Source organism: Heloderma suspectum, chromosome 2, assembly GCF_057233095.1.
Source record: "Heloderma suspectum isolate Gila_16-S chromosome 2, 16-S_ref, whole genome shotgun sequence".
In the NCBI taxonomy this organism is placed as follows: domain Eukaryota; kingdom Metazoa; phylum Chordata; class Lepidosauria; order Squamata; family Helodermatidae; genus Heloderma; species Heloderma suspectum.
The window spans coordinates 377,065,158-377,087,736 of record NC_139459.1 but is presented as its reverse complement, the minus strand read 5'-3'; the positions used below and the strand labels follow the sequence as shown (position 1 = coordinate 377,087,736).

The 22,579-nt window shown below is 48.7% G+C and overlaps 1 protein-coding gene and 1 long non-coding RNA gene across 5 annotated transcripts; one reads left to right on the top strand and one right to left on the bottom strand.

Annotated features, from left to right (window-relative positions):
* The first annotated feature begins 679 nt into the window (after window positions 1–679).
* Window positions 680–14,089, top strand: LOC146356281 (uncharacterized). Of its 4 annotated transcripts, none has more exons than XM_084831258.1 (4): window positions 680–1,908; window positions 3,465–3,590; window positions 5,454–5,505; window positions 10,276–13,044. In XM_084831258.1, the coding sequence occupies exons 2-4, from the start codon at window positions 3,519–3,521 to the stop codon at window positions 13,035–13,037; spliced, it is 2,886 nt and encodes a 961-aa protein (XP_084687384.1). In that variant the 5' UTR covers window positions 680–1,908; window positions 3,465–3,518; the 3' UTR covers window positions 13,038–13,044. The 4 variants fall into 4 exon arrangements, with proteins under 4 accessions (XP_084687384.1, XP_084687386.1, XP_084687387.1 ...); XM_084831259.1 differs by lacking the exon at window positions 680–1,908 and adding an exon at window positions 2,133–2,617 and having other exon boundaries at window positions 10,276–14,089; XM_084831260.1 differs by lacking the exon at window positions 5,454–5,505.
* LOC146356280 (uncharacterized) lies at window positions 5,203–21,795 on the bottom strand. Its single transcript, XR_014787304.1, has 2 exons — window positions 20,884–21,795; window positions 5,203–20,728 (listed from the first exon to the last, which is right to left on the bottom strand). It is a non-coding gene; the product is annotated as an uncharacterized LOC146356280 (long non-coding RNA).
* Between the last annotated feature and the right edge of the window lie 784 nt (window positions 21,796–22,579).

Sequence of the window (22,579 nt, the reverse complement as noted above, 5' to 3'; positions counted from 1 at the left end):
GCAGGAGCCTACAGGAACCCAGAAGGGACAAACTAGAACCATGCAGTGCAGAAACTCCCTTTCCTCTTGAGCCCCTGGTTCGTCCGGCGTTAGTGAGCCGAGCCACGGGCTCCCGGCCGGAACTCGCGGGCGCTGTGCTCAAAGGTCTCCTCCCTCCTGGAGAACATATTACAATAGGGTTCTTGAAGCTCGTTCAGCCTGAGGGCCAAATGGTGGACCGGGCAGAAGGAGCCGGCTAGAAATACCAATATATGATGGATAACTGCATGGCATTAAAACCATTTTTGTGCATATGATCTTGTTGCTGCACAGTGGCAAGAAAGGGGGCAACGGAAGGATTATCTGGGGCCTGATGGAATCTTTAAAACCCCCCAAACCAAACCTGACCAGCCAACTATTCCCATCCATGTACAGCCCACTCATGTAAGCATGTGAAAAGTGGATTTCTCTTAAGGAAGTGTGAAACACATGAGAAAACATATGCAAGAATTGTGACCTGTCATGAAGTGAGGTGGGTCTCTTGACATGACAGATTTTGGACACCATTTATGGACAGCAATTGTCAGGTGCTTGATTCTTGATTGAGGTGGAAGTGTCCCCCCCCTCCCAATGTTTTTGACCACCACATCCCTAAGCCCCAGCCAGTATGGTCAATAATCAGTTACTCTGACTTGCAGCAAAAAGTTAAAGTGTGGTTGTGTTCCTATTTACTGCTCTAGTCAATCAGACATGCCCCCCTCCAGAAGACACAGTTGCATTTCCCTTCCCACCCAGTTTTCTCTGTCCCTGCCCCCCCAACTCAGTTCGCATTCTGTTGCCACTGAGCGTGGGCTGTCGTAACTTCGCTTGTTCCGGGGCATTTTCCCCCCTTAGGATTTTTTTCCCCTAAATATTTTTTTTCCTGTTCCTACTTCTGTAAAACCCTGGGCTTCCTCAAGCCTCTTGATTCCGTTTTGGCTTCATAATGATTGGCACTCACACCTGAACGCTGGAAATAGAGGGAACTGTATTTCTACTATGTGCCAGGGAGGCGCCACTTGGGTTTTCTTCCCCAGACATTAAGTTGTCTTGGGCCAGTGCAATTGGAAAGAGCCACACAGGATGTACTGCCGATTTCCCAATGCGATCCGCCCTGACAGAAGAGAGGTGTAGCTGCTGGCATCCGTGTGCTGACTCCCCGACGTGCAGCCTCTTTCGCCCCGGGGTGCTGGGCTGAAGGAGGGGTGCCCCACGGCGCATCATCTCTGCAGCAGAGCCGGGTCAAGAGGAAGAAGGGGGCCGGAGGAGCCAGAGAGGAGCTGCCCTGCCTGAGGGGCTCCCACATCCATGGGCCCTTCCTCTGAAACAAAGGCAGTCTGCAGATTGGGACCCTGACGCAGAGGAAGGCAACACGCGGATCTGGATGCGCCGGAAGATCTCTGCATCATGAGCAGTGGTCTGGCGTGCGATTCTGTCCCCTGCTCGTCTAACAGCCGCCAGAAAAATGACACCGCACCCCACGCACGCACAGCCGAAAGTTTACTGCTGCGGAGAGGAAAGCTCGGAGGAGCCGGGAGAGGAAACGCTGCGAATCTCCTCCCTTCACGGCTTCGGTTCGGGAGAAGGAGCAACAGGCCCCCCTCCCGGCCTCCCCCCGCGAAGGAGCCGCAGCCCCGAAGGCGCCCGCGGACCCCAGGCGAAAGCGTCCGGGACCGCGTCCGACCCGTGTTAAAGGGTCGGCCAACGGGCGTCGTAGCCCCGCAAGGGTTAAGCGAAACGAGCGGCGGCTCCTAGAGGGGCAGGAAGCCGCGCAATCAGGGAGGGGAGGCGCCCGGAAGTGCCCCCGCCTTCGCTTTCCCGGAAGGGGAGTCGGCGTGGCGAGGTGCCCCCGCGGGGAGGGGAGGCCGGTCCGCGGGGCGGGGCCGCGAGGTGAGCGGGCTGCGCGGCGGGGAGGGGGAGATGTGTTGCTGGGGGGGGGAGAGAAAAGCCCTCCCCCAGTTCCCCTTGCGGAGTCATGGGGGGGGGGGGCTGGATCGTGCAGCCCAGTCGCCAAGCGGGGCCCGAAGATGTGCGTGGTCGCTATTGCTGCATCCCCTCGGAGATCCACCCCCCCGGGGGGGCGCGGGTTGGCGCAGAGCAAAGCTCGTGGTGTGTGGGGGGGCAGAGCACGCTCAGAAAAGGGGGGCGGGCACCGTGGAGGAGGAGGTCCGCGCAGTGCTGCCTTCCTGACCCTGTTGTCCTCCAGATGTCTTGGGCTGTGGGTCTTCCTCTTCTGAGGACTGATGAAGATCTTGTTTACTGTGTCTGGCTTTTTCAAAGGGCTGGATCTTGCGGTCTTCGGGCGGAGAACGTCTGACAGTGCCGCATGCATCATAACAAACAAGGAGATATTTCATATGCAAGCGCATATTGAGTGAATTGAATTTGTTGTGGGACAGGTCGGATGGAGCATCTCAGTCCAGTCCTGCTTGAGCTGCGTCGTTACCTGTTTGTTTCCAGGCTCAGTTCAGGATGCTTGTCCTTGCCTTTAAAGCCCTACATGGCTTGGGGCCGAATTCTCAGTACTGCCTCGATATGTTCCCTCACATACCCTTCATTTGACATCTGAGGTCCTGCTGCAGCACTCCCATTGCCTGAGGTTTGTTGGCATTAGGGATGGAGCCTTTTCAATTGTGGCACCATTACTCTGGAATGCTCTCCTGAATCGGGAATTTTGTTCTGCTGATAAGCTAGATTCTAATATTTATTGTGTTGTTTTTACATTGGTGTGATTATTTTTGCATCCTGTGTTAGCAGGATTATACAAACATGGATCAGAAAGTATATTTTTATTGGATACGAATCCTAAACTTTTCTTAGACATTATTTTTAAAAATTGTGAGTTGCAACTCACAAAAGTAATGCAAATAACACAATTTACCACAAAATCTAAGCATTTCTTCTTGACGAAGAGGTCATGGCTCCTTGGTAGAGCCCCTGCTTTGCATGCAGAAGGGCCCAGATCACTCCCTGGCATCTCCAGGTAGGGCTGGGAAAACTCCTGCCTGAAACCCTGGGGAGGCCCTTCCTGACAGTGTGGCCAATACTGGGCCAGATGGACCAATGGGCAGGCTCAGTGTAAGGCAGCTTGCTATGTTGTTCCTAAGGGTCACCTCAGGAGCAGCTGTAAGAGAGCGCTTAGTGTCCCAGCATCCGCCCTCTGGGACACGCTCCCCACTGACGTGAGGCAGGCCTCTTCAGGCTTGATGTTGAGATGTCCGCTGGCCTTCTCTGAAGGGTGACCCGGCCAGCGCAGTGTCGGCTGACTGATGGTTACTTTACTTTGTTTTTGGTGTTATTTTCTGTTTTTATCATTTCTGCAAGCCAGCCTGCTAGCCCACTGGAAAGTGGTATATCAATCTATGAAAAGAATAAATAAAAGGACATAATTATCGGTATATTTTTGTGATGGGAAATGCATTTTTTCCTTTTTTCCCCCCTTTCAGCTCCCAGCGTCCTTTGAAGAGTTGACTGTGGGCTTCTCCAAGGAGGAGGGGGCTATGCTGGATCCAGAGAAGAGGGCTTTGTGTACAAGGCAGGCAGGATGGAGTAGAGGCACATGGCCTGTCTCGGTGAGGATCCCCTTTCCCTTCCTTGTAAGAGGAAAATGATGAATGCTTCTCTTCTCCATTCTACCAAAGAGGGAATTTCATTCTCCTGCAAATACCTGTAGTTATCCACAGAACCTCCCTCCTCAGAGCACCTTCACGCTGTTCCACAGCCCTTGCCAGCGTTAAGATTTTACTGCTGCAGTGTGCTCTCCGGGGGGCTGCCCTCGAGGGGAGGGGGTGTATACTGCAGTGGGTGGAGATTGCTGCTACCAGGTTGGTGCCACAAATCCACTCTAATGCTATTTGATGTTTGCTACAATCACAGGAAACAGCTGAAAAATCCTGAGTCCGTCCACTGGTCCATCTTACCCAGTATTGTCAGCAATGATTGGCAGCGGCTCTCCCATATTTCAGGCAGGATTCTTTCGTAGCACTAGCTGGTGATGCCTGGGATTGAACCCGGGACGTCCTTCATGTAAAGCATCTAAGCTCAAATTGAATGGTCCTGAATGGACCTTTAAAGCCCTGAACTGTTTGGGACCAGGCTATCTGAAGGACTCAGTCTTCTTGCATGATAGTGGACACGCATTGTAGTCATCAGGGGAGGCTCTGCTCCTCATCCCACCACCATCTGTGGCTAGGTTGGGCACAGTAGGGGACAGCGCCCTGTGCAACTCCCTATCCTTCCCTTCCTCGTCCTTCCCTTCCAATTCATAGTTTGATAGTGTAGTCTATCGTCTTTCAGTGGGCTATTAACATGCTGGATTGTTTTTGCTGCTGAAACTAGATGCCTCTTGTTTTCTCTCTGTTTTGGTGTTCCTTATTTGCCTGATGGTTGTTTTACGTGAGCTCTTGGTATTAATACTGTTGTGAGTTGCCTTGGCTGACTGCATTGATCAAGGAGCAGCGAAGTACTACATAAAGTGTTAGTTTTATGCCTGTGCATTGTGGAGTCCCAACTGACTAGAAAGCCAAATAGGTAGATATTCTGTGGTGCCATCTGCTGTGTCCACCATCTCTCTGTTTGAACATCAGCCAATTTGTTTAACAAACTTCTCAGAACCAGATCATTGGGCTGTCTCAACCAGGAATGTCTACTCAGAGTGGCCGAGGTTAACATAAGAACATAAGAAGAGCCCTGCTGGATCAGACCAAGGGTCTATCTTGTCCAGCATTCTGTTCACATAGTAGCCTCCCGGCTGCCATGGGAAATCCACATGTGGGACATGATTGCCACAGCAGTCTCCTGCCCATGTTCTCCGGCAACTGGACACACTGTCCTGATACTGGAGATACACTGTCCTGATACTGGAGATAGCATAGGGCCATCAGGACAAGTAGCTATTGATTGTCTTCTCCAGGAATTGGTCTAACCGCCTTGTAAAGCCATCCAAATTGGTGGCCATCCCTACATCTTCTGATAGCGAATTCAGTACTTTGACTATGTGCTGTTTGAAGAAGTACTTCCTTTTCTCTATCCTGAATCTCTCACCATTCAGCTTCATGGACAGACCCCAGGTTCAAGTATTATGAAAAAGGGGGGAAAATGTTTTGCTAGCCACATTCTTCGTACCATGCAGAATTTTGTACACCTCTATCATGTCCCCCCCTTACCCTCCTTTTTTCCAAGCTAAACAATCCCAACTGTTGTAACCTTCCCTCATACAGGAGTTGCTCGAACCCCTTGATCATTTTAGCTGCCCTTTTCTGCACTTTTCCAATTCTGCAATACCCTTTTTTAAATGTGTGGTGACGAGAACTGCACATGCTATTTGAAATGTGGTCGCACCATAGATTTGTATAAGGGCAGCATGAAATTGGAAGTTTTGCTCTGAATTCCTTCCCTACTTATGCCTAACACGGAGTTTGCCTTTTCCACAACAGGTGTACACTGGGTTGACACCTTTATCAAGCTATCTCCAAGATCTCTGTCTTGGTGAGTCACGGCTAGTTCAGACCCAGGTGTACCCTGGGTTGACACCTTTATCAAGCTGTTTCCAAGATCTCTGTCTTGGTGAGTCACGGCTAGTTCAGACCCCATCAGCTTAGACTTGAAGTTGGGATTTGTTGCCCCAACATGCATCCCTTTACCCTTGCTTGCTTTGAATGGCATTTGCCGTTAGGATGTCCATTCCCCCAGGTTGGAGAGATCCTTTTGGAGCTAGTCACACTTGCTCTTTGCTTTAACCACCCTAAATAATTTGATGTCATTAAACGTGGCCACTTGCCCGCTCGTTCCTAATTCTAAATCATTTATAAACAAGTTGAAAAGCATTGGTCCTAATACAGACCCCTGTGCGTCCCCACTATTTACTTCCCTCCATTGGGAGAAGTTACTATTGATCCCTACTCTCGACTTTCTGCTCTTTAACCAGTTACTGTTCCATAAGAGGAACTCTAAAAGGTTAGTGAGACAGGACTTACCTTTGTGAAAGCCATGCGGATTCTTTTTCAGCTGGACTTGCCCTTCTGTGTTGTGAAGGATCGCTGGGCCTAGACCCAACAACCCTGCAAGGTAGGACAGGCCAAACTTGGCTACAAATCCCCACAAAAACCCAGTAGCCTTCCACCCTGGCCAATAGGCACTGAAATTAGCACTGAAGTTATGAAGAACACACCATGCCAACTATAAGTTGGGAAAAAGTTTATTAAAGGGAAGGAGCTGAGGTTAGCGAGGGATGCTGAAAGCAACAAAAAGGCTTCCTTCAGATACGTGCGTAGTAAAATACAGAGGAAAGAAATGGTGGTTCAACTATTAAATAGGGATGGCAAAATGATAACAGATGATAAAGAAAAGGCAGAAGTGCTCAATTTCAACTTTGGCTCAGTCTTCTCCCAAAAGAGGGTCTATGACCCCCTGGCAAAGGCGAAGTACAGGCTGAAGGGGCAGGATTGCAGCTTGAGATCGATAGGCATATGGTCAAGGAACACCTAATTACTTGGAATGAGTTCAAATCTCCAGGGCCAGATGAACTGCATCCCAGAGTAATAAAGAAACTGGCAGAAAAACTTTCAGAACCAGTCTATTCTCTTTGAGAAATCATGGAGGACAGGTGAAGTGCCAGATGATTGGGGGAGGACTAATGTTGTCCCTATCTTCAAAAAGGGGAAAAAAGGAGGAACCTGGGAACTACAGACCAGTCAGTGTGACATCAATCCCTAGGAAAATTCTGGAGCAGATAAAGCAATCCATCTGTAAGCGCCTTGAAAACAATGCAGTGATTACTCGAAGCCAACATGGATTTGTCAAGAACAAGTCCTGCCAGATGAATCTGAGATCAGGTAACCTCCCTTATGGACTGTGGGAATGCTGTGGACATAATATACCTTGACTTCAGCAAAGCTTTTGACAAAGCGCCCCATGATATCCTGGTTAACAAACTAGCTCAAAGTGGGCTAGATGAAACAACGATCCGGTGGATCCACAGTTGGCTACAGAATCGGACTCAAAGAGTGCTTATCCATGGGACTTTCTCAAACTGGGGAGAGGTAACAACCAGGGTACTGCAGGGCTCAGTCCTGGGCCCAGTGCTCTTCAACATTTTTATTAATGACTTGGAGGAGTAGGTGCAGGGAATGCTGATCAGATTTGCAGATGACACAAAGTTGGGCAGGAAAGCTAATACCCTGCAAGACAGAAACAAAATTCAACGTGATCTTGATAGGCTGGAGTGCTGGGCTGAAAACAACAGAATGAAATTTCATATGGATAAATGCCAAGTTCTGCACCTTGGAAAAAGACACCAAATGCATAGTTACAAGGTGGGATATACTTGGCTCAATAATATTACAAGCAAGAAGGATCTTGGAATTGTTTAGATCACAAGCTGAATATGAGCCAACAATGTGACATGGCTGCAAAAAAGGCAAATGCTCTTTGGGGCTGCATTAATAGAAGTATAGCTTCCAAATCATGTGAACTACTAGTTCCCCTCTACTTAGCACTGGTTAGGCCTCATCTGGAGTACTGTGTCCAGTTCTGAGCACCACACTTTAAGAAGGATGCAGACAAACGAGATGGTTCAGAGGAGGGCAACGAAGATGAGCAGAGGACTGGAAACAAAGCCCTATGAGGAGAGACTGAAAGAACTGGGCATGTTTAGTCTTGAGAAGAGAAGACTGAGGGGAGATATGATAGCGCTGTTCAAGTACTTGAAAGGTTGTCACAGAGAGGAAGGCCAGGATCTCTTCTCAATCATCCCAGAATGCAAGACACGGAATAAGGGGCTCAAGTGACAGGAAGCCAGATTCTGGCTGAACATCAGGGAAAACGTCCTGACTGTTAGAGTAATATGACAGTGGAACCAATGACCTAGGGAGGTGGTGGGCTCCCCTATACTGGAGGCTTTCGAGATGAACCTGGAGAGCTGTCTGTCAGGGATGCTGTAACTTGGGTTCCTGCACTGAGCAGGGGGTTGGACTCAGTGGTCTTATAGGCCCCTTCCAACCCTACTATTCTTTGATTTTAGGAACAATGGAGTAGGGAAGGGAGAGGTGGTTGGTTGTACAGGAAATTACAAACAAAATTACACATAGGTAAATGCTCAAAAGTGCTGAGCGCACCAAGAACAAAACAATAAAGCTAGCTGGTCTATCCTGGAAGTATGGGCCTTCAGGATAGTCTCTAGACTGCAACACACCCGAAAACCCATTGAGGCAACAGATGGTCTGCCTCTTCCCCAGCCCCCCCCTTCAAAGCCCAGCCCTAGCAACTCAAGGCAGAATTCAGATGGCCATCCAAAGCTCAGCCCCAGGGCACACCACCCTCACCTCAGAAAGGGCAGGAGCTTCCCACCAAACCCAGCTCTTTCCTGTTCTTATCTCTTTCCCAATTAACATGGACAGAGCCTGGCCTTGAGCTGCAGAGCCAGGAGATGGTTAGATAACGCCTAACTCCAGGTTATTTCAGACCTGGCAGCCCGGCCTATTCCCTTGGCAGAGAGCAGGCCTCCATTCTTGACACATGTGTTTACTCATTTTAATCCCCTTGACCCGCCCCTTTCTACTTCCTTTTTACCTCCTAGCTCATTTTAGAGAAGTTTCCTCTTTTGAAGTCAAATGTGATTGTGTTGGAATTCCCAGGCAATTTTTTATTACATCTGATTGCACTGTTATCACCGTTTCCATTTGGTTCAACAACATTTACATCTCGTACGAAGGCCTGGGCAACACCGTTTAGGATTAAATCCACTGTTGCCTCCTCTCTGGTCGATTCCACAATGTGGAGGTAATTGAAGACTCCCATTACTAGGACACTTCCTCATTTGGAGTCCTCCCTGATTTCATTTTCAATCTCAAGATCACCCTGTGCATTCTGGTCTTGGGGATGGTAGCATGTTTGTTTATTTCTTTGTTACATTTCTATACCACCCAATAGACGAAGCTCTCTGAGCGGTTCACAGATATTAAAATGTTAAGAAATAGAATAGAATACAATATAAAATGTAAAAGTTTAATACTACAATATAGAAGTACAGACCACAATTGCAGCAGTGCGGAGATTTAAAATACAGTAACAGATTCAAAACAACAGAGCTAATGTTCCTAGTATTAAATTAGTTTTGGAGCCTGGTATTCTCACCCATGTGCTTCTGTGAAAGAATCTGCCCCTTTTATGTTTTCTACTCTACTCAGTGCTATGCCCTATTGGTCATGCACAGCAACACCTCCTCTAGTACACCTTCCGTGTCTTTCCTGTATGGTTTATATCCAGAAATGACTGTATCCCCCTGATTCTCTCCATTCCACCATGCTCACTATAGCTAGGTTGTCAAGATCTCAGGCAGTGGTGTTTTACAGTCCTGCTACACTGGGGAGATCATTTTCCCAAGAGACTCTGAGGTTAGAATCTGGGACGTTATGTGTCCAAAGTCTGAGTTCTATCTCTGAGCGATCCCAGGCAGCCAAATGTGTGGATGGTATTTAGCATGAGCAGTGGTGTAAGTGTGCCTGAAGACTTGAGGCTACTGTATTACCATAACATTTGCATATCATTATATGTATTGATTTAAAAGGACATAACTCTAAAGCAAAAGAGTTCTTTCAAGGCAGTGTACAAACTTCACAAAACATCCTTAATGTACAGTTACGTTTAACTATAAAGTCCACATTCCTGCCATGAAGAAGCTCACCCTCCTAGCTTCCTTCACACTGTAATTTTTCTCTTCTTGGTAGCAATACACCTCTGCTTGGTACTATATTCCTTGCACCAGCCAGTCAAGTGACAGGACGTTGGGTGCCAGATTTGGAAGGATGACAAGGATGCAGGTGGATGGGATCAGAGAGTGCAAAACGCAGATCAGATGGAGAGTCCTGGCTCAGGCTGAGTACTGGAGATCATGAAAGTCTGTGTGAACTTTTGGCTTGCCTAGATCATGGCCTTGTAAAGCTGCGGGGTGCTGCTCTTCCTCGTTTTAGAAGTTTCTTCTTGGGAGGCGTTTGGCAAACTCTCCTGAATTCAATGCATGGCTTGCAGCAGGCTCACAGAATTGAAATGAATGTGGCCTTGGAAAGTATTTTGTTTTACTCAGCAGTGGGCAGAGCACCTCTTTGGAGTTGTTGCTCTGGACCTTACATTTGGCGATAAAGTCTGATTAGGTTTAGGGAACTGAGGAGTTTCCTTCTAATTGATTCCATCATATTGATTCCCTAATTTGCAAGTGTCTTTCTTCTTTGCACTCACTTTCTGTTTCTGTTTTCTTTTCAGCCTGGGATGTGTGTGAGAAAAGAAATGAAAAAGAACATCAGGTGTCTGAGGAAAGCACTAAGTGGCTAGACATGGAAGAAAATGTTGGGAATCAATATGGAATGAACAAGCTGGAGGGAAACCGAAGAAGTAAAAAGAGGAATAAATGTCTGGATGCTGACCTCCATGCAATTATGGTACAACAAAAAACACCTGAAGAAGAGAAAGAGAAGGAATCCCCTGTGTGCGGAAAAACGTTCACTTGTAAATCAGCCTTGGATGATCATTGTAAACCCCACACGGTTGAGAAACGATATAAATGCCTTGAGTGTGGAAGGAGTTTCAGGTGGTGTTCTGACCTTCTCACCCATCAGAGAACGCACACAGGGGAGAAACCATTTAAGTGTCTGGAGTGTGGAAAAGCATATAGTCAGAAGGGGGCACTGACTGTCCATCAAAGAATACACTCAGGAGAGAAACCATTTCAGTGCCTGGAGTGTGGAAAAGGATACTGCCAGAAGGCTGCCTTTCAGTACCATCAAAGAACTCACACCAGGGAGAAGCCATTTAAATGCCTGGAGTGCGGGAAGAGCTTCAACAAGGAGGAGGCCTTTTCTTTACATCAAAGAATGCACAGAGGGCAGAAACCATTTGAATGTTTGCAGTGTGGAAAGAGCTTCAAGCACAAGAAAAGCCTTAGTAGTCATCAGATAATTCACACAGGTGAGAACCCATTTAAATGCCTGGAGTGTGGAAAGAGCTACAACTGTAAGAAGAGCCTCGCAACACACCAGCGAATTCACACAGGAGAAAAACCATTTGAATGTTTGCAGTGTGGAAAGAGCTTCTCCTGGAAGGTGAGCCTTGCAACACATCAGAGAATTCACACAGGAGAGAAACAGAAACCAGTTGAATGTTTGCAGTGTGGAAAGAGCTTCATTTCCAGGCACAGCCTTAGTCGTCATCAGATAATTCACAAAGAAGACAACCCGTTTAAATGTCTGGAGTGTGGAAAGGGTTTCAGTCAGAAGCATGACCTTGTTAAACATCGAAGAATTCACACAGGAGAAAAACCATTTAAATGCCCGGAGTGTGGGAAATTATTTCGTCTGAGGGGGGCACTTACTGTCCATCAAAGAATACACTCAGGGGAGAAACCATTTAAATGCCTGGAGTGTGGAAAGAGCTTCAAGCACAAGGAAAGCTTTACTACTCATCAGATAATGCACAGAGAAGGGAACCAATTTAAATGTCTGGAGTGTGGAAAGAGCTTCAGCTGGAAGAGTGCCCTTAGATCACATCAGCGAATACACACAGGGGAGAAACCCTTTGAATGTTTGCAGTGCGGAAAGAGCTTCAGGTGGAAGATGAGCTTTGCCACGCATCAGCGGATTCACACAGGAGAGAAGCAGAAACCATTTGAATGTTTGCAGTGTGGAAAGTGCTACATTTCCAAGCACAGCCTTTCTCGTCATCAGATAATTCACAGAGAAGACAACCCATTTAAATGTCTGGACTGTGGAAAGAGCTTCTGCGACAAGCATGATCTTGCTAGACATCAAGGAAGTCACAGAGGAGATAAACCATTTGAATGCTTGCAGTGTGGAAAGACCTTCATTTACAGGCAAAACCTGAAAATCCATCGGACAACTCACACAGGAGTAATACCATTGAAATGCCTGGAGTGTGGAAAGAGCTTCACTTGCCCATCTGCTCTTAATTACCACCAAAGAACTCACACAAGGGAGAAGCCACATCAATGCGTTGAGTGTGGGAAGAGATTTCGGGATAGAAGTGCCCTTAATTGCCATCAAAGAACTCACACAGGGGAGAAGCCATTTCAGTGCTTGGAGTGTGGAAAGAGCTTTAGCCTGAAACTGTCTCTTACATTACATCAAACCACCCACACAGGGGAGAAGCCACTTCAGTGCTTGGAGTGTGGGAAGAATTTCAGATGGAGACGATCTCTTACATTACATCAAGCCACTCACACAGGGGAGAAAGCATTTAAATGTCTGGAGTGTGGAAAGAGCTTCAGATGGAAGCAAACCCTTTCTTTACATCAAAGGACTCACACAGGGCAGAAACCGTTTAAATGCTTGGAGTGTGGAAAAAGTTACAGGTGGAAGCAAAACCTTTCTTCACATCAAAGAACTCACACCGGGCAGAAACCATTTAAATGTTCGGTGTGTGGAAAGAGCTTCTTCATGAAAAGGGACTTCATTTACCATCAAAGAACCCACACAGGGGAAAAACCATTTAAATGCTTGGTGTGTGGCAAGTGCTTCAGTCAGAGGGCAACCCTGATTTCACATCAAAGAACTCACACAGGGGAGAAACCATTTAAATGCTCGGAGTGTGGAAAGCGCTTCAGTCGAAGGGATTGCCTTACTAGACATCAAAGAATTCACACAGGGGAGAAACCTTTTGAATGCCTGAAGTGTGGAAAAAGATTCCGCCAGAGGGGTGCCCTCCAGTACCATCAAGGAACTCACACACACACCTCTTCGGAGGAGGAGGAGTCTGATGCTCTGGAACAACCCTCTCCCACAGCAGACCTGGGGCAACAGGAGGGATCCTGTGACAGTGACACCTTGTCTGAGGTTCCCAGCAAACCATTGAACCCTGTCTTGAGCCCAGCCGTGATTCCAGATTCCCCTCCCATCACCCACGGCTCACCAGAGCACCAATTACAGTGTATCATCTGGGATACTCAGAGCCACGGCGGCAGTGCCTACTTGACTCCCAGAATACCCTTTCACCCAGGAAATGCGCACGAGTAAGGGCCTACTCGGGAGGAAGGGTCTACTTACAAGGCAGCCTCAGATACAATTGGGAAACCAGGGTCAGCCAGAATATATGCTCTCAGTGTTCCCCAGATATTTCCTTGGTTAACAGCTCCCGTAGAGCTATTTGACTCCATTGACGGATGCGACACAGGATAAACTATTTCAGTGTCTGGAGTATAAAAAGAGCTTGAGGCAGGGCGCATGTCTTCGTTTACATCAAAGAAGCCTCACAGCACAAATTTATTTAAATATACACATGGGTAATTGCGTTAATAATTCCCTGTTTCCATACTCTGGTTCCTTTTAAGGACATAATTTTGTCAGAAAATATGTGAAAAAGATATTCCTTTCAACTATGTCTCTTAACAGAAAATTTTATAATTTAGCAGAGTGGGAGACTTGACTTTGGCAGATTCTGCTCTCCTTTTACAGCCCCCTAAATGTTCTGTAGAGTGTTGGGTAATCCTCTAGCACATCCCCCGTTCTTTCCACTTACAGAAGCATCTGTTAGTGGGGATTCCTGGAGAATGAGCAGATCCATGGTGGGAGGGGCTAGCCAAGCACATGACATTTTTCTGCCTGAGTTAAAGGACAAGAAACAAATGCCGACCAAAGTGGAAGTTGAATTTTGGTTTAACACTGACACTCAGTGCTCTGTTTTGTAAAGTTGGGGGGTGGGGTGGGGGTCCCCCTTCCATGAATATCCTTGAAGAGGATGCAGCTTCCAAAATCAAGAAGGTGGGTTTGGCTTTCCAGATTTTGTTTATATCTGTTTGTTGATGTGAACTAAATTTCGGTCGTTTCCACTTCAATCTGATTTTCCACCTTGGCCAGTTTTGGAATCTTCTAACGTGGATCCTCCCTCTAAATGGAGGGCTTTAGGTTCTCAGCACAAACAGGGAGGGTTCCTCCCACAGTTAACGGTGTTAGAGAGGTGAATCACATAATGTCACGTCAGTTACATTTTGATCCATTTTGTCACGTGAAATCGACTCTGTGGGGAAACCCAAATTTAAAAATTGGTATGAAGATGTCTTTTGTGACAGAACAGGATGGACGTTGATTTTTTCCTTGGATCGACTTGGTGGGGATGATGGGTTTCTGTCATTCTAGGCTTGGTGTGCCAAATACGACTTGCCTGCTATGGCTGAATGGCAGTACTTGCAACTGCGACATTCCTTAGACTCTAGGTTTGGTCCAGCTGCGTTTACAGCTTCAGAGTCTATTGGAAGCACTTCCTCAGGCATATCGGCCCACGATGCACGCTTAGAAATACTTGCCATGGGCGTGTTTGGAGCCAAGTGCCGTCAGTATGCTGATGACACACAGCTCTGTCTCCCTGTGACATCTGAATCAGATGAGGCTGTGCAAGTCCTGGATCAGTGCCTAGACCCAGTAATGGGCTGGATGAAGGCCAATAAACTGAAGCTGAATCATGGCAAAATGGAAGCCCTGTGGGCGAGTCATTCCCAGGTCCAGGAGATGGACTCATTGTCCTGGATGGGGTTCCACTCCCTTTGAAAGATCAGGTTCGTAGTCTGGGGTACTCTTAGATCCATCACTGTCATTGGAGGTTCTGGTGGCCATGGGACATTCGGCTGGTTCATCAACTACACCCTCTCTTAGGCAGGGATAACTTGGCCACAATGGTACAGGTGTCTATAACCTCAAGGCTGGATTACTGCAATGCGCTGTATGTGGGGCTGCCCTTGAGGCTGGTCCGGAAGCTGGAGCTAGTGCCGAATGCAGCAGCTTGGCTTTTGTCGGGAGCTGCCCATTTTCAGAGGGAACGTCACTTACTGCCTATTCACTACTTGCATCATGTTAAAGGTTTTGGTAATAGTGTATAAAGCCCTAATTAATTTGGGACTGCGATACCTGAGAGAGCACCTCCCCCCTTATCAACCTGCCTGGTCACTGAGGTCATCTGAGGGCATTTGCCTGGAATCCACCAGGAGAAGAGCCTTCAGTGGGGTGGCCCCCTTCCTATAGAATTTCCTGCCTCTGGAGGGGGCAGGCACTAATACTGTGTTGTGCCTGCTGAAAACATCCTTATTTCAGGAAACCTTCCTTAACTGAGTAGCCATGTTTTATTATTATTTATTAAATTTCTTAATCGCCCATCTGGCCGGCCACCCAGCCACTCTGGGCGATGTACAGCAGTACAATTTAAAACAGTAAAATTACACAATTAACATTATTTAAAAATACCCTAACCCACCCCAAATGCCTGCCTGAATAACCAAGTTTTCAGTGCGTGGCGGAAGCTCATCAAAGAGGGGGCATGGTGGAGTTCCCTAGGGAGGGAGTTCCACAGAGTGGGGGCCACCGCAGAGAAGGCCCACTCCCTTGTCCTCTCCAGTCTAGCTGTCCTGGCTGATGGGACAGAGAGAAGGCCATCCGAGGCTGATCTTGTTAAGTGGCCTGTCTGGTGTTGCTGGAGGCGCTCCTTGAGATAGGCTTGGCCGGAGCCATATAGGGTTTTAAAGGTCAAAACCAACACCTTGAATTTGGCCTGGAAAACAACTGATAGAGGTGTTCTGTTATTAAAAAAAAAACCACTATGTTGAATATGGAGTTTTATTCTTCTGTCCTTTTATTTGTTATCTTTAAGAACATAAGAGCCCTGCTGGATCAGACCAGGGGTCCATCTAGTCCAGCATTCTGTTCACACGCTGGCCAACCAGCTGTCGACCAGCAACCCACAAGCAGGGCATGAGCGCAACAGCACCCTCCCGCCCATGTTCCCCAGCAACTGGTGTACATAGGCTGACTGCCTCTGGTACTGGAGGTAGCACACAGCCATCAAGACTAGTAGCCATTGATAGCCTTCTCCTCCAGGAATTTCTCTAACCCCCTTTTAAAGTCATCCAAATTGATGGCCATCAGTACGTCCTGTGATAGCAAATAGCAAAAATTTAATTACGCACTGTGTGAAGAAGTCCTTCCTTTTATCTGTACTGAATCTCCCACCAATCAGCATCCACAGGTTGACCACAGGTTCTACTATTATGATACAGGGAGAAAACAGTTTCCCTATCCACATTCTCCACACCTTGCCTTATTCTGTACACCTCTATTGTGTCTCCCCTTACCCTCCTTTTTTCCAGGCTAAACAATCCCAGCTGATGTAACCTCTCATAGGGGAGATGCTTCAGCCCCTTGATCGTTTTATTTGCCCTTTTCTGCAACTTTTCCAGCTCTACAATATCTTTTTTTAGGTGTGGTGAGCAGAACTGGACACAGTATTCCAAGTGTGGTTGCACCATAGATTTGTATAGGAGCATTATGATGTTGGCAGTTTTATTCTCAATTCCTTTTCTAATTATGCCTAACATGGAGTTCGCCTTTTTACAGCAGCCGCACACTGGGTTGACATCTTCATTGAGCTGTCCACCACAACCCCAAGATCTCTTTCTTGGTCGGTCACCGCTAGCTCAGATCCCATCAGGTTATACTTGAAGTAGGGATTTTTTGCCCCAGCGTGCATCATTTTACACTTGCTTACATTGGACCACATTTACCATTTAGATTACCATTCTCCCAGTTTGGAGAGATCCTTTTGGCGCTGTTCATAATCCCTTGGTGTTTTAACCACCCTAAATAATTTGGTGTCGTCAGCAAACTTGGCCACTTCGCTGCTCGCTCCTAATTCCAGATCATTTATGAATAGGTTGAAAAGCATTGGTCCTAATACAGATCCCTGTGGGGTCCCACTATTTAGTTCCTCTATTGGGAGAATTTCCCATTTATTCCTCTGCTTTCTGTTCTTTAACCAGTTACTGATCCATAAAAGGACCTGTCCTCTTATTCCATGACTTCTGTTTGCTCAGGAGTCTTTGGTGAGAGACGTTGTCAAAAACGTTTTGGAAGTCCAAGTGAACATTGTCTACTGGATCACCACTGTTTACATGTTTATTGACACTCTCAAAGAACCCTAAAAGGTTAGTAAGACAGGACCTATCTTTGCGGAAGCTGTGTTGATTCTTTTTCAGCATGGCTTGTCCTTCTATGTGCTTACTAATTTTATCTTTAATAATGCCTTCAACCAGTTTACTTGGAACAGATTTTAAGCTAACTGGCCTGTAATTTCCCGGATCCCCCCTGAATCCCTTTTTGAAAATTGGTGTTACATTGGCCATCTTCCAGTCCTCTGGTATAGAGGCTGATCTTAGGGACATGTTGCCTATTTTGGTTAGAAGATCAGAATTTCATATATGAGTTCTTTTGAGAACTCTAGGATGGATACCAACTGGGCTTGGCGATTGATTTGCGTTCAGTTTATCAATAAGGTTGAGAATGTCATCTTTTATCATCACTATTTGCCTCAGTTCCTCTGACTCCCTCCCTGAATACATCCGTTCAGGCACAGGTATATGTCCTATATCTTCTGCAGTGAAGACAGATGAGAAGAATTCATTCAGCTTCTCTGCAATCTCCTTGTCCTCCTTCATTCCTCCTTTAACTCCATCACCATCTAATGGACCCTTGTCCTTTTAACTTGTTTGTTATCCAGTGCTCCAACTGCCTCCCTAGCTGGTTTTCTGCTTCTGAAATATTTAAAGAATTATTTGTTGTTGGTGTTGACATTGTGAGCGATATGGTCTTCAAAATGTGTTTTTGCATCTCTTATTGTCTGCTTGCATCTCCTTTGTGCAAGCTTGTGCTCCCTTTTGTTTTCCTCACTTGGGCAAGACTTCCATTTTCTGAAGAAAGCTGTCTATACTAGCTCCCTTAACAGTGCTCATTAACCATGCTGGCCACCTCTTGGACTTGGTGCTATGTTTCCTAGCCTGTGGTATACATTTTAGCTGGCCTTCTGTTACTGTGGTTTTGAGTAATCTCCAAGCATTTTGAAGGGATTTAATCCTCTTGACTCCCCCTTTTAACTTCCTTTTCACCAGTTTCCTCATTTTAGAGAAGTTTCTTCTTTTAAAGTCAAATGTGACTGTGTTAGACTTCCTGGGCAATTTTCCACTTAAATATATATTAACTCTGATAGAACTGCGATTACTGTTTCCAATAGGTTTGACAATATTTACATCTTGTACTAGGTCCTGGGTGACACCACTAAGGATTAAATCCAAGGCTGCCTCCCCTCTGGTTGGTTCCATGACCAACTGTTCTAGGGCACAATCATTTAGGTTATTGAGAAATTTAGTTTCTTTGTCCTGGCTGAAACATGCGTTTATCCAAACAGTGTGGGGGTAACTGAAGTCACCCGTTATTACAACACTTCCTTGTTTGGGGGCCTCCCTGATTTCTGTTTTCCATCTCAAGGTCACTCTGAGCATTCTGGCCTGGGGGACAATTTCATGTTCCCAGCACTAAATTAGTTTTGGAGCCTGGTATTGTCACCCACAATGCTTCTATGAAACAGTCTGCCCCTTTTAGGTGTTCTAGTCCGCTCAACACTTTGATGTACAGGGCAACACCTCCCCCAGTAGGAGCTTCCCCATCCTTCTGATAGAGTTTATATCCAGAGATGGCCATATCCCACTGGATCTCTCCACCCCACCATGTTTCTGTAATGCCCACTATATCCAGGTTTTCCTTTAAAATCAAGCACTCCAACTCTCCCATTTTGGCTTAGAAGCTTCTAGCATTTGCATAAAAACACCTATACATGGTATCCCTCCCCAGATGCCTCTTGACATCTTTTGCTATAGGACGTTGGCCCCTTTGATTGGCTATTATGTTCTACCATGTACTCCTAGCCTATTTTTCTCCTCTTCTACATTTGGGTAATCAAAAACATTTTCATCTTTATCCCTTTGGGATGATTTAACCTGAACTGGATGCTTCCCAGCTCTTGTTGGCTTTCCCCCAGGGTTTAACAGCTGCTCTACCACCCTTTTTTATGTTTAGTGCCAGCAGTCTCATTCCATTTTGGTTCAAGTGGTGTCCATCCCTCTTGTACAGGCCTGGCTTGTCCCAAAATGTTCCCCAGTGCCTAACAAATCTGAACCCCTCCTCCCTGCACCACCGTCTCATCCACGCATGGAGACTCCTCAGCTATACCTGTCTAGCTGGCCCTGTGCATGGAACGGGTAGCATTTCAGAGAAGGCCGCCTTGGTGGCCATGCATTTCAACCTCCTACCTAGCAACCTAAATTTGGCTTCCAGGACCTCATGACATTTCCCCACATCAATGGTACTAACATGGACTATGACCACTGACTCCACCCCAGCGCTATCTAGTAGGCTATCTAGGTGTGTGATATCTGCAACCTTCGCACCAGGCAGGGAATTCACCATGCAGTCTACACGCCCAACACAAACCCAGCTGTCTATGTGTCTAATGATGGAATCTTCCACTATCACAAGCCCTCCTCCTCCTGGAGGCACATCCTCTGTGCAAGAGAGTATTTGTTCATCTTCTGAGCAATGGGTGCCTTCTAAGGGATCATTTCCCACTTCCTCAGAATGATATCCTCCTTTCCCGAGACCTGCATTCTCCATGACAGCAGAGGAGCTGTCATCCTGGGACACAGTTAATAGGTCCCTTAGGGTGTCATCCACCAAGCTCTCTGTCTCTCTTAGCTTCTCTGGGTCAGCAGCTTTGGCCTCAAGGGAAGTAACTTGTTCCCTGAGAGCCAGAAGCTCATTACACCAAGCACACACTCACGACTTCTGTCCCAGCAGGTAGATGGTTGTACATGTGGCGCTCAGTGCAATAGACTGGATAGCCCCCACCCCACTGTTGGCTTTCTACCTTCATAACTGGTTTTTTATTTGGGTGTGTTTTCCCTGGAAGACAGTTGTTTACTACAAAGAGGTGGGGAAATAATATTTATAGTTACTGTAGGTATGGAATAGGAAGGAAAGAATCAACTGTCCTGGCTTCCTCGCCCTGTTCCTAAACTCGCACAGTTGCTTAACTCGCTTATTTGCTGATACTTTGTCACTGGGGCTGAGACCCTTCATCAGTGGGGCTCCTCGTGCTTGGAGAGCTGGCTCTCTTGCAAGCGTGTCTTGTTATATAGATAGGTCCTACTCCTGCTGCAGTGAATCTGATTGGAGGGTCTCATTTGAAAAGCAAGGGAGGCTGTGTGTGAAATGCTGAAATTTCACACACAGTTTGGAGTAAAAAGTTTGGAGGAGCCAGGAGTGGATTTAGTTCGCCCAGGCCTGTCCTACAGAGAAGATGCTCGAGGGCTGCATCAATGATGGATGGACTCCCACTTTGCCTAGTGGGTCACTCAGGCTACCCTGAAGCAACTAATAGATGATGGAGAGACGCTTCCGAAGGGACCATAGCGGACGATGGAGAGACGCTTCCGAAGGGACCATAGCGGACGATGGAGAGACGCTTCCGAAGGGACCATAGCGGACGATGGAGAGACGCTTCCGAAGGGACCATAGCGGACGATGGAGAGACGCTTCCGAAGGGACCATAGCGGACGATGGAGAGACGCTTCCGAAGGGACCATAGCGGACGATGGAGAGACGCTTCCGAAGGGACCATAGCGGACGATGGAGAGACGCTTCCGAAGGGACCATAGCGGACGATGGAGAGACGCTTCCGAAGGGACCATAGCGGACGATGGAGAGACGCTTCCGAAGGGACCATAGCGGACGATGGAGAGACGCTTCCGAAGGGACCATAGCGGACGATGGAGAGACGCTTCCGAAGGGACCATAAAGGGTAAAAAGTCCGACCCACTTGCACGTTCTTCCCTCCCCTGCTTTCTTCCCAATAATCTCCTACACATAGGTGCTCATGGCCACCAGAGTGAGACCTGCCTCCTCCCTCATAGGCTACTTTTCATTTTAAGCCTAGCGGCTGGCTTTGGGCTCATTTCCTAGACAACAACCGTTTTTCCTCAAAATGCCTCACACATCCCTTACCTCTTCTTGAACACAAGCACTGAAAACTGGGTCTATCCGGCCGAAGCTGCGACGCGGGCGCGGCGAGGGCTTTCGTGTCCTCGCGCTGGATTTCAGCACGGGCTCGGCCCCGGTTAGCGACGGGCTTCTGAGCGCGGGGAGGTCAAAGAGGCGGGATCCGGTCACCGGGAGTCCCTAAAGCTCTTCGGAAGACACGTCTGGGTGAGCTCCGCCGCGGGGAGGAACGGAAGGACGTGGAGGGGCTCGTCGTGGCCAGCGGCGGTGCACCCGGGCAGCCCCGACGGGCGGCCGCAGCAAGAACGGGGCTCAGCGGGGGATCCCGCCTCGTCTCTAGCGCCCCGCGCTGCCCCTAGCCGCGTCCGGCCTCGTTCCGCAGGGGCCGCCGCCGTCTGCCCAGCCGGCTCCCTCGCCGTGGGGCGCGGAGGAGGCGGAGCGCAATGAACGGAGCTTCCCGCCGGCCGGCCGGGGAGGGCGGCTCGGGCTCCAGCCACACAGGGCCCCAAATGGGGGCGCGTCGGAGCCCGCGCGGGGCCGCGGGCCGCGCCGCCTGCGGATGCTGGGACTTGCAGTCCGACCCAGGCGGGGCAGCAACGGCGTTCCTGGCGGCCCCGCGAATCTCCTCCCTCCCTGGCTGCTGTTCGGAGCAACAGCCCCCGCCCCCGCCCCCGCCCCCGCCCGCGCGCGGCCCCCCTCCCGGCCTCCCCCCGCGAAGGAGCCGCAGCCCCGAAGGCGCCCGCGGACCCCAGGCGAAAGCGTCCGGGACCGCGTCCGACCCGTGTTAAAGGGTCGGCCAACGGGCGTCGTAGCCCCGCAAGGGTTAAGCGAAACGAGCGGCGGCTCCTAGAGGGGCAGGAAGCCGCGCAATCAGGGAGGGGAGGCGCCCGGAAGTGCCCCCGCCTTCGCTTTCCCGGAAGGGGAGTCGGCGTGGCGAGGTGCCCCCGCGGGGAGGGGAGGCCGGTCCGCGGGGCGGGGCCGCGAGGTGAGCGGGCTGCGCGGCGGGGAGGGGGAGATGTGTTGCTGGGGGGGGGAGAGAAAAGCCCTCCCCCAGTTCCCCTTGCGGAGTCATGGGGGGGGGGCTGGATCGTGCAGCCCAGTCGCCAAGCGGGGCCCGAAGATGTGCGTGGTCGCTATTGCTGCATCCCCTCGGAGATCCACCCCCCCGGGGGGGGGGCGCGGGTTGGCGCAGAGCAAAGCTCGTGGTGTGTGGGGGGGCAGAGCACGCTCAGAAAAGGGGGGCGGGCACCGTGGAGGAGGAGGTCCGCGCAGTGCTGCCTTCCTGACCCTGTTGTCCTCCAGATGTCTTGGGCTGTGGGTCTTCCTCTTCTGAGGACTGATGAAGATCTTGTTTACTGTGTCTGGCTTTTTCAAAGGGCTGGATCTTGCGGTCTTCGGGTGGAGAACGTCTGACAGTGCCGCATGCATCATAAAAAACAAGGAGATATTTCATATGCAAGCGCATATTGAGTGAATTGAATTTGTTGTGGGACAGGTCGGATGGAGCATCTCAGTCCAGTCCTGCTTGAGCTGCGTCGTTACCTGTTTGTTTCCAGGCTCAGTTCAGGATGCTTGTCCTTGCCTTTAAAGCCCTACATGGCTTGGGGCCGAATTCTCAGTACTGCCTCGATATGTTCCCTCACATACCCTTCATTTGACATCTGAGGTCCTGCTGCAGCACTCCCATTGCC